The sequence below is a fragment of the Neopelma chrysocephalum genome, unplaced genomic scaffold, assembly GCF_003984885.1.
Source record: "Neopelma chrysocephalum unplaced genomic scaffold, ASM398488v2 Primary Assembly neopelma1_243, whole genome shotgun sequence".
In the NCBI taxonomy this organism is placed as follows: Eukaryota; Metazoa; Chordata; class Aves; order Passeriformes; family Pipridae; genus Neopelma; species Neopelma chrysocephalum.
In genome coordinates this window covers 171,846-182,619 of record NW_020897905.1, presented here as the reverse complement: position 1 = coordinate 182,619, position 10,774 = coordinate 171,846, and the positions used below count along the sequence as shown (strand labels likewise).

General features: G+C 66.1%; 3 protein-coding genes across 3 annotated transcripts in view; 1 reads left to right on the top strand and 2 right to left on the bottom strand.

Moving 5' to 3' along the window:
• Nucleotides 1-832, bottom strand: part of LOC113977484 (zinc finger protein 777-like) — a 28,208-nt gene extending 27,376 nt beyond the window's left edge. Inside the window, exons 1-2 of the mRNA XM_027703617.1 lie at nucleotides 764-832; nucleotides 172-331 (exon numbers count right to left, since the gene is read on the bottom strand). Of these exons, the coding sequence (XP_027559418.1) occupies nucleotides 172-331; nucleotides 764-832 (229 nt within the window). The remainder of the gene's footprint in view (nucleotides 1-171; nucleotides 332-763) is intronic.
• Nucleotides 833-1,276: 444 nt separating this feature from the next.
• Nucleotides 1,277-4,487, top strand: LOC113977483 (protein PRRC2A-like). The gene is made up of 3 exons (XM_027703616.1): nucleotides 1,277-1,895; nucleotides 2,949-3,152; nucleotides 3,421-4,487. Exons 1-3 carry the CDS (start codon nucleotides 1,358-1,360, stop codon nucleotides 4,485-4,487), a joined length of 1,809 nt encoding a protein of 602 aa, XP_027559417.1. The 5' UTR covers nucleotides 1,277-1,357.
• Nucleotides 4,488-7,395: 2,908 nt separating this feature from the next.
• On the bottom strand, nucleotides 7,396-10,760 carry LOC113977470 (zinc finger protein 282-like). The gene is made up of 6 exons (XM_027703603.1): nucleotides 10,353-10,760; nucleotides 10,133-10,259; nucleotides 9,603-9,716; nucleotides 8,869-8,979; nucleotides 8,622-8,744; nucleotides 7,396-8,500 (listed from the first exon to the last, which is right to left on the bottom strand). The coding sequence occupies exons 1-6, from the start codon at nucleotides 10,737-10,739 to the stop codon at nucleotides 7,773-7,775; spliced, it is 1,590 nt and encodes a 529-aa protein (XP_027559404.1). The 5' UTR covers nucleotides 10,740-10,760; the 3' UTR covers nucleotides 7,396-7,772.
• Between the last annotated feature and the right edge of the window lie 14 nt (nucleotides 10,761-10,774).

Below are 10,774 nucleotides of genomic sequence, written 5' to 3'. Positions count from 1 at the left end.
AAGGGGTGCCGCTCGCAGCCCCCCCCCGTGGGCGCTGCCCTGGGGTCGGGGGGCTCGTCGGGGATGGGGATGGTGGGCGCTGTAGCTCTTGGGGTGCGGCGGGAGGTTGGGGTGGGAGGGCTTCGCCGCGGTCCCGAGGTCCTCGCTGGGAGCTGGAGGGGTGCGTGTTACCTGGCCCCGGGTGGGCGCCGTGACCCCCCGGCCCGGGTTGTGCATGGTAGCCGAGGTCTTTTATGGTGGCCTTGCGGCGCTTGCCGTGGCCGAGGTTCTTGATGTGGTCGCAGGTTCCTCGTGGGGAGCTTGGGGGTCTTCTTCGCCGTGGCTGAGGTCTCTAGGGTGGCCAAGGTCTTTGCCGTGGTCCCGGGGTGCTCGCTGGGAGCTCCAGATGTGCACCACAGCTCGGGTCTTCACCGTGGCCAAGGTCTTTGCCACGGCCCCAGGGTCCTCATGGGGGGCTTGAGGTGTTCGCTGTGGCCAAGGCCTTCGGCACGGCCGAGGCCTTTGCCACATCCCCGAGATCCTCGTGGGGATCTTCAGGTGTTCACCGTGGCCAAGGCCTTCTCCACGGTCTGTGTCGTGGCCTTGCAACACTTGCCGTGGCCTCCATCATTGCCATGGTGCCAAGACCCTCACTGGGAGCTCAAGGTGCTCACCTCAAGGCCAGGGCCTTCCGTAATACCCGTGCTGTGGCCTTGAGGCTCTCACCATGGCTCTGGGCTTCACCACGACCCCAGGGTCCTCACCGGGAACCTGAGGTGCTCACTGCGCTCTTGAGGTTCTCACCGTGGCCAAGACCCTTGCCAAGGCCAGCCTTGACTGAGGTCTTCACCATGGCCTTGAGGTGCTCACCTTTGCGTGGCCCAGTGACCCGTCCTTAAGGTCACGGTCAGTGCCATGGCCCCGAGGCCCTTGCTGGGAACCTCAAGTTGCTCATCATGTCCGAGGCTTTCCCCGTCACGGTCAGCATTGCCATGAGACCCTCACCGTGGCCGTGAGGTGCCCCCCACCACCCTCAGCCTGGCCCTGAGGTGCTCCTCGGCACCCTCGGAGGCACCCGCAGCACGTGCCGTGGCCGAGGCGCTCACCACGACCCCTCACCGCGGCCCCAGCGCTCTCCACGGCCGCGTCCCTCTCCGTGGCCCCCGTGGCAGCTGGCTGGGGGCTCCCGGGTGCCTCCGCTTGGAGAGAGCCGGGGGCTCCCTCGCCGTCACCCCGCGCTGCCACCACCCACCGCTGCCCTTTCCTTTTCTCCCCTCCCAGGTGCTCCCGAGCCGGGGCGAGGGGATGCGGTGCGCCCGTGCCGCGTGCTGCGCCGAAGCGGCTCTTTAGATCCTCCCCGGCCCAAGCCTCCCATGCCATGGATGCCTCCGGGGCTCTTGCTTCGGCTCCCTCCTCCGCGGCTCCCTCGGGCTCCCGCAGCCCCATGTTCCCCCCCGGAGCTGACAGAGAGGAGTGGGGACCGAGGTTCAATTGTGCCCCTTCCACCTCTGCCGCAGCCTCGCAGGCGATGCCAGCGTCTGGCCGGAAGAGGAAGGCCAACTTCTCCAATGACGAGACCGAGACGCTGGTCTGGAATGTGGTCCGGCATTTCAGCGCCCTGTACGGGTCCGAGGCCCTGCGGGCTCACCCCGTGCGGCGGAAGCAGCTCTGGACCCAAATCCAAAGCCGCGTCAACTTCCTGGGCTACACCGAGCGCTCCATCGACGACCTCAAGCACAAGTGGCGCGACCTGCGGCTGGACGTCAAGAAGAAGATCACCTCCAAGAAGCACCTGCCCATGAACCGCGCCGGGGGGCCGCTCCACAAGCCGCGCCTCACGCCCCTGGAGAAGATGGTGGCCTCCACCTTCCTGCAGGCCAGCCACGACTCGGAGCCCGAGATCATCCTGGACCCAGGTCAGTGGTGCCGGGGCTCCGGGCAGAGGGGGGTTTGGAGTGTTCCCGCTGTGCTCTCCGAGGGATGTCTGGTGTTTGCCGGGTGTTGGTGTTCCGTGATGGATTCTGGAAGGAGACTTGGGGGTTTGCGTTGGGATTATGGCATCCAGCAGAGCCGTGGGCCTGTTGTGCCCAAGTGCCGAACTGCCGGGGTTGGGAGCTGTGTGCGCTGGGATTAACAACCCACTGTGGAAATAACCTGGGATCAGCGAGTCACAGAAGCCATGGGATGGTTTGGGTTGGAAGGGGCCTTAAAGCTCATCTTATTCCAGCCTCCTGGCACTGATCAGGGATACCTTCCTCTATCCCAGGTTGCCCTAAGCCCTGTCCAACTTGGCTTTGGACACTTCCAGGGATGGGGCAGCCACAGCTTCTCTGGGCAACCTGTGCCCAGATCAACAGGATCAACAGGAGTATCTCAAACTTTGCAGAAGCGGGTCTTTTTTTGTTCTTCTTTCTTTAATTTGGTGTTCTTTGATCCCAGTGTGGCCCCTCTGATTTCACTGGGGGCATTTCAGGGCTTGGTCCACGTGGCCCAGACTTGGGTGTCTCTGATCCAGACATGCATCATTTGCTGAGCAGGAGATCTCTAGGCTGATGGAAGTCTTATGGAATGGCTGGAGCTGTGTCAGGGCAGGGTTAGGTTGAATATCAGGAGAAGGTTCTTCCCCCAGAGGGTGGTTGGGCACTGAACAGGCTCCCCGGGGCAGTGGGCACGGCCCCAAGGCTGCCAGAGCTCCAGGAGGGTTTGGACAATGCTCTCAGAGACAGAGTGGGATTGTTGGGGTGTCTGTGCAGGGCCAGGAGTTGGACTGGATAATCCTTGGAGGTCTCTCCCAACTCAGGATATTCCATAATCTGTGATTGTGTGGCATTAAAGGATGCCACCCCTCAGGGTCCAGGATGGTGCTGGGGGAGGTGACGGACCACATGGGACGGCCCTACAGGGCGTCTGTACCTCGGTGCCACCGTGTCCCCCCCTGGGCTGAGGCCAGATCCCATTGTGTCCCACAGATCTGTTCTTCCCTGGCGCGTCCAAGCAGCCCTTCATGCACCTGCAGCCCGGCGTGAGCCACCCCAGCATCTACATCGACACCAACGGGCAGCCCTCGGCCCTGCCGGACATGGAGGGCTCAGCCGCGCCGCGGCTGCCGGGACAGAGCCCCGACCCCGCCGGCAGCACCGACTACGGCCGCGGAGAGGGGCAGGGCGGCTCCGGTACATGGGAACGGGCAGGAGGGGTGTGCTGGGAGCGGGGTTTGGGTGGAGATCCTCTGGGTCGAGATCTGCTGGGTCCAGATGGAGATCCGCTGGGAGAAGAATCTGGATGGAGATCCGCTGGGTCAGGATCCACTGGCAGCAGATTTGGTTGGAGATTTGCTGCCAGTGGAGTCACGATGGAGATCCACCGGGATCTGTGTGTCAGTGAGGGCCCAGGGGCTGGGCCAGCGCTGGGTCTCACCAGAGGTTTCCTCTTCTCTTCCAGCCGAGTCGGGGCCGGAGCTGCGGACTCCAGACGTGTCGGCCATCTCCCCATCCCTGCGGAACGAGTCCCTGGTCTCCTACGCCTCCATGTCGGAGGAGGAGGAACGGGAAGGCCGGGAGGTGGAGCGTGGCCACGGCGGGGCCGTGGGGATGCAGCCGGGGCCCGAGGCCCCCATGTCTGCGGAGGAGGACATGAAGCTGTCCCGCCAGGCCATGCTGATCCGCCGCTGCAGCTCCCAGGGCTCCGTCACCTCCCTGCCCGAGGACTCCCTGAACCCCGCGGACGCTCACTCGGACTGGGGGCACGAGGGGGTGTCCGACCTGCCCGCCCTGGGCCGCGGGATGGACTCGGCGCATCCCGAGGAGCAGGCGGGGGGCCCAGGCCCGGAGATGGGCGCCTTGCCCAGGGTACTGATGGGGCCCACCTGGGAGAAGGCCCCGGCGGACGAGGAGCCCCCGGCCCGTTCCCCGCTCCACGGCGCCCTGACCGAGGAGTCGCTGCCCTCCTCCGCCTCCCCCCCAGGAGACGCCCCGGCCGCCCCCGGCCCCCCGCGCGGGCTGGGCTGCTCCCGGCTGCGCGAGGAGCGCCGGGACAGCTGGAGGACTAGCATCCATCACCTGCTCGACCTGGAGGAGCAGTGGGACCAGCTGTACCACCAGGAGCTGGCCATGTGGCAGGAGGAGCGGGCCACCCAGCGCGAGGAGCGGGCGCGCGACCGGGAGCTGCAGTTCCGCCTGCTCGGCGTCCTCACGGACATCCGGGACGAGCTGCGCTACCTGCGCCAGGAGCGCGCCGGCGCCCGCCAGAGCCCGGCACCACCACCGCCGCCGCCGCCGCCCCCCTCCGAGCCCCGCCGCGACCCCAGCCCGCTCCTCGAGCAGCCCAAAGTCGAGCCTGGCTTCCCGGAGCCGCCGAGCAGCGGCGAGAGCGCCGCGTGGGTGGACGCCGCCGCCGCCGCCGCTGTGCCCAGCCGGAGCCCCTTCAGCGGCCGCGGCCGGGGCCGGCGCCGAGGGCGGCCGCGCGGCTCCGCTTCCAGACACAGACGCCTGTTCCTCACCAACAGCTAGGGACGGGCCGAGCGCCGGCCCGCCAAGGACACACGGTGTGCCCCCCACCGCCCCCCCCGGGGGACGGGACGCTGCCCCGCCGGCCCCGCGGGCAGGTACGGGGTGGGGGGGACACGCGGGTGGCCGGCGCCGCGCGCTCGGGGCGCGCCGGGCACGTGTCCCCCGCACGCGTGTTCGGGCGTGTTCGGGCCCCGAGGTCGCGCCGAGCCCGCGGGGGACACGTGTGCGCGTGGGTGTCGCGACGCCCGTAGTCGAGTAGGATTTACTACCTTTCGGGGGGTTGGGGAGTTTAGGAACACTTAGTCGCTGACTGTGCGAACATTTTATGCAAATCATTTAATGAACTAATTTGCATATAACCATAAAACTTCTGTTAAAAAAAAAAAAGCCTCCAAAAAAAAAAAACGAACGGAAAAGACGGTTTTTTTTTTTTTCGCGTGTGGTCTCTGTGTGTGTGTGGGGGGGGGTTGTTTGTCCCGTGGCCCTGCCTGGCGCGGCCCTGAACGGGGACAGGGACGTGGGACAAATGACTTTGGTGGCTCTGAGCTTCACCCCACTGCTATGGGGGAGCCCAGCAGCCGGGATCAGGCCTGGGGCAGCAGGATCTGGGCTTGGAACTGGGAGCTTTGTCTGCCTGTGTGGACCTGGAGAGGGGTGATGGTGTGTACAGCTTAGGGGGGAGCCTGCAGGGGCAATGTGGAAGGTCCCCAGGAGTGTTTGGGGTCTCCAGGCAATGTGGAGAGTCCTCAGGTGTGTTTAGGGTCCCCAGGAGTGTTTGAGGTCCCCAGGCAGTGAGGATAGGAATGTTTGGCGTCCTCGGCAGTGTTTAGGGTCCCCAGGGACTGTTTGGGGTCCCCAGCAGTGTGTGGGGTCCCCAGCAGTGTTTAGGGTCCCCAGGGACTGTTTGGGGACCCCAGCAGTGTTAGGGGTGCCCAGGTAGCATTTGGGGTCCCCAGTAGTGTGCAGCAGTCCCAGGCAGCCTGCCAGGTCCCCAGGAGTGTGCAGTGTCCCCGGGGAGTTGTCCAAGGTTCCCAGCAGTGTTTGGGGTCCTCAGGCAGTGTAGAGGGTCCCTGGCATCGTGTAAAGACCTCTGGGCAATGTGCAGTGTCCCTAGGGAGTGTCCGAGGTCCCCAGCAGCATGTGGGGTCCCTGAGCATTGTGCAGTGTCCCCCAGCATTGTGCAGTGTCCCCCTGCGGTGTGCAGTGACCCCGGGCACTGTGGAGGGTCCCTGGCATCATGCAAGGTCCCCTGGGCAGTGTGCAGGGTCCCCAGAGAGCGTCCGAGACCCCCACCAGTGTTCCCAGGAGTGTGCAGTGTCCCCATGGATTGTGCAGTGTCCCCTTGGACAAAGTGCAGTGTCCCAAGGGAGTGTCCGAGGTGCCCAGCAGCGAGTGGGGTCCCCAGACACTGTGCAAGGTGCCCAGGGCACGTGCTGGGGCCCCAGGAATGTGCAGGGGACCCTTGGGCAGCGTGTTTGGTCCCCAGGGAATGCGCAGTGTCCCCCCACAGCAGGGTGTAGGGTCTCCAGAAATGTGCAGTGTCCCCGAGCATTGTGCAGGGTCCCCAGCAGTGTCCAGGGTTCCCAGGGCATGTACAGGGTGCCCAGGAATGTGCAGTGTCCCCAAGGATTGTGCAGTGTCCCCAGGGCACCCCAGCCTCACACCCTGTGCCCCTGCCCCCTCCATCCCCAGCCCACATCAGGGTGACAGCACCGCTGAACCCCGAGCCCCTCCTGTGCTGTGTCCCCCCCTCCACCCCCCCAGCACGTGGGGACACCCCAAGTGCCACCTCCTGCTCGCTGGCAGCTCCTGCCCCACCCACGTGGGGTGGGGCAGGTGGGTGCAGCCCCCGGGGAGGGGACAGAGGGGCAGCAGGAGCTGTGGCACTTGCTGGGTCACCCAGCCCTGGTTGGGGCCTCCCAGGGGGACGGGGACACCCAGCTCGGGGACCAGGGGGTGCCTGGGGAAGGGCCACGGCTTCACATGGCTGAGGTGAAAAAATTGGGTGAAATGTCCCCAAAACAAAGGCAGAAGGGACCTGGGGACAGGTCAGTGACAGGGGACAGGAGGGACCTGGGGATAGGTCGGGGATGGAGGACAGAAGTCGGGGTTCAGCCAATTCATGTGATTTGCAGAGGGGTTTAGGGGTGCAGGGAGGGGGATGCTGGGCACGTGCACCAGGGAGACCTCAGGGGCAGCCCAAGAGCCTCGGGAAAGGCAGGAAAAATGAGAAATGTTGGAAAGTGGAGGTGCAGGAAAGGGTTTGAGAAGCGGGGGGGGCTGTGGGGTTCAGGTGCACCAGGAGACTCAGGACACGCTTGGCTCCAGGGCTGGGGTGTGAATGTGTGTGAGCACAGACATGTGAGCACACACAGACACACATGTGAGCACAGAGGCACATGTGAGCACACACAGACACACGTGTGAGCACACAGACGTGCACACACACACAGACACACGTGAGCACACACAGATAACACAGGTGTGAGCACACACAGACAGGTGTGAGCCCAGACACACACGTGAGCACACACAGAGGTGTGTGCACACATAGACACTGCACACACAGACACACATGAGCACACACAGACACACACGTGTGCATACACTCCCTGGAGCAGCATTCCCTGTCCTTCCCTTCCCTTCCCAGCAGTGTCACCCACGGGTGCAGCATCTCCCTGCTCTGGGGGTCTCCACACAGCCCCACCGCAGCCGGTCACACGGGGACATCCAGCAGCCCCCACACCCCCAGCTCCACCATTCCCACATGTCCCGTGTCCCACCACGATATTCCCCCTTCCTTCCCCATCCTGCTGCCGCTGCCTTCCCGGGGTGCAGGACCCCCCGGCCGGGGCGGGAGTGGCCGCAGATCCCGGGGGGACCCCGCGGGGTTTTGGGGTGAAGGCGCTGCAGCCCAGCACGACTTTATTCCGGATCGCTTCGTCCATACAAAACTACACCCCAAGCACTGTACAGCGGGACGGGGGGGCAGTAAAAATAAGCGGCGGGGGCCGGGGGGACAGAGCGGCAGGCGGGGGGTGGCGCGGGGGGGTGGCACGGCGGGGGGGCTGCTCCCCACCCCGTGCGGCGACATTGTCTGTGGGGGGAGCGCTGGGGGCCGAAGTGTCCGTCCACGGCGGGGGGACCGGGGGGTGCGTGACCTCCCTGGGGGTCCCCCCGCGCCCCCCCGCCCCGGCCGGGCACCTCGGTTCGGTCGGAAGCTGCGTGGCCGGTGCCCGTCCCCGTCCCGGGGGGGTGTCAGTCCGCGGCGGGGGGGGGACACCCCTAATCCCCGGGGGGCATGATCCCGGGCGGGGGCAGCGGGGGCGGCCCCGCCTCGGCCCCGTGGACGCGCTGGTGGTCCTTGAGGGACTCCTTGTAGCGGAAGCTGCGGCCGCAGGCCGGGCACTGGTACGGGCGCTCCCCGGTGTGGATGCGCTGGTGCTTGAGCAGGTTCTGCTTGCGGATGAAGCTCTTGCCGCACTGGGCGCAGGCGAAGGGGCGCTCCCCGGTGTGCAGCCGCTGGTGGTTCTGCAGGTGCTCCTTGCGGCTGTAGCACTTGCCGCACTCGGAGCACTTGTAGGGCCGCTCCCCGCGGTGGATCATCTGGTGCCGCACCAGCCCCGAGTGGCAATTGAAGCTCTTGCCGCACTCGGCGCACGGGTAGGGCCGCTCGGCCGCGTGGCTGCGCTGGTGGATCCGCAGGCTCTTCTTCCCGCTGAAGCTCTTCCCGCACTCGGCGCAGCCGTGCGGACGCTCCTCGGCGGGTCCCGGCGGCGCCGCGGGGACCCCCCCGCTCTCGGCGCCCGGGCCCGGCTCGGCGCCCGGAGCTTTGCCCAGTCTGTGCTGCGCCGGCAGAGCCACGGCCGCTGGCACCGCCGCCTGTCCCTCGGGGGTCCCGAAGCCCGCGCCGGGGAAGAGCAGCTCCCCGGAGCCGCCCGGCAAACCCACCTCCTCGGGGGGCTCGGCGTGGGGGCACCGCTCCTCCGTCTTCACCAGCAGCCCCTCGCCGGCTGCGGGGGATGGAAAACGGGTCAGTGACTACCAGGGATGTCCCCAGGTCACAGCCCGGCCCGGTGGGCGGTTCCCCCCTCGCCCCAGCCCCATCCCAGCCCCGTGGTGGGGATCGCTCACCAGGACCAGGACCCGGGGGCAGCATCTCCCTCTCCGGCAGCTCCCAGGGCTCACGGACACAGGGCTCCTCCTCCTGCTTGATCCACGACAAGAAGTCGTGTGCAGTGATCAGGGCGTCCGCGCCTGCAGGGAGGGACGGGATGGGAACAGGGATTCAGCCACGCCGGGCCACATCCTGCTCCAGGAGGATGGGGAGAGAACAGCTCCAACAGGCAGCAGTGCCAGGGTGGCTCAGCCCCGGGCTCACCTGCACAGGGGTCTGGGGGCATCCCCCGCTCCTCCGGGAACTGCTGCTCCCCCACAAAGGCCACCTCCTGCTTGATCCGGGACAGGATGTCGGAGGTGGAGATCAGCGATTCTGTTCACAAGGAGAGACTTGTCCAGGGCCAGGAAGTGGCCACATGGTGTGACCCATGGCCACCAAGGGTGTGTGACCCCTGGGATCCAGCTGAGTGGGACTTCCCCATCCCAAAGCAATTATGGGGCATCCAACACGCCCAGGGAGCTGTGGGGACGGGTGACTGTGGGACAGTCCTTGGGGATGGGTGACCCTGAGATGCCCCATGGGGATGGCTGACCCTGAGACAGACCCTGGGGATAAGTGACTGTGGCACAGCCCCTGGGAACAGATGACTCTGGCACAGCCCATTGGGAACAGGTGACTGTGGCACAGACCATTGGGGATGGGTGACAACGACAGGGCCAATGGGGCTGGGTGACTGTGGGTGACACAGGCTCTGACACAATGTGCTGGCAATGAGGGACACACAGATCTCCCAGTGATGGATATCCAAGACTCCCAGTGCATCAGTCATTGGGATATTCTGGGGTCACTCATGGTAATTCCCAGTCACAGCTGGAAAACTGAGCCCAGCGGGGACAGGACCACTGGGGAAGGAGGAGAGACATCCCTGGGGTGGGCAGGGTGGGGGGACAGGAAGTGGGGCCCAGTGGGGACGGGGTCCTCCTGCCACGCCTCACCTGCGCAGGCGTCCGGCGGCAGCTCCCGCTGCTCCAGCTCCCGCTGCTCGGGAACACAGGGCCCTTCCCCACGCTCGCTGCGGGGCTGAGCCTCGCTCCTGGAGAGGGCACCGTCTGTGGGGACACGGCACTGATGGCACCGGAGCTGTGCCCGGCACACCCTCCCTGTCACCCACACACAGGGGGACAGGCAGGGGACACACCGGGCTGCCAGGCCCCGGCATCCCTCCTGGCACAAACCCTGCCTGAATCCCACAGGATCTCCACATTGGAGGGTCAAGCCCCTGGTTTTTTGGGGACAAGGACCCCCTCCAGCCCCCTGGGGTGGCAGGGGCTGCCCCTCGTGGCATGGCATGGCATGGCATGACACGGCATGACATGTCACCCTGTTCCCATGCACACAGCACAAGCCGTGGAGCATTCCCTCCAAAATGGGTGGTCACAGGGACACAGCGAGTGCCACCGCCCACGCTGGGGACCCTCCAGGGAGACGTCAGCCTGCCAGGAAAGGGACAAAAGGGAATGTTTACCCAGGGAGAGCAAAGCCTCGTAGTTCTCCTTCACCAGGTTGTTGTACAGCTCCTTCTGCCACTCCTCCAGATTCTTCCACTCCTCCGCCGAGAAGTAGACGGCGATGTCAACAAACGTCACCGGCACCTGCGGGGACACGTCCCCGCGGCTCAGCGGCGCCTGCTCCCCAGGGAAACTGAGGGTCCCCCCCTGTCCTGCAGCCCCCCCGGGAGCCCTTACCTTGGGGACCTCGCCCCGGGGGCCGGGGGGCAGCCGCAGCACCCAGAAATTCCTGTTCTTCAGGAGGTTCTCCACGTTCTCCAGGCGCCTCTGGAGCAGCCCGTACTCCTGGATGAGGGTGCCCAGCACGGCCCACTTGCTCTCCAGCTGGTTCCCGAACTCCATGGCCGTCTTCTCGCAGTCCAGGAGCTTCTTCTCGGCCGTGCCGGAGCGGCCCTCCAGGCTGAGCAGGCGGGTGGCCAGGAGGTCGATCTTCCTCTCCATGGCCTGCACCGTGGCCACCACGGTCCAGAGCGAGGCCTCTGCCGAGTGCAGCTGCGCCTCCCGCACGTGCGCCCGCTCCGGCAGCAGCGGCGGCTGCAGCGGCATCAGGTGAGGGGCTTCCATGTTCCACTCCTGCACCTGCGCCGTGGGGAGGGCAC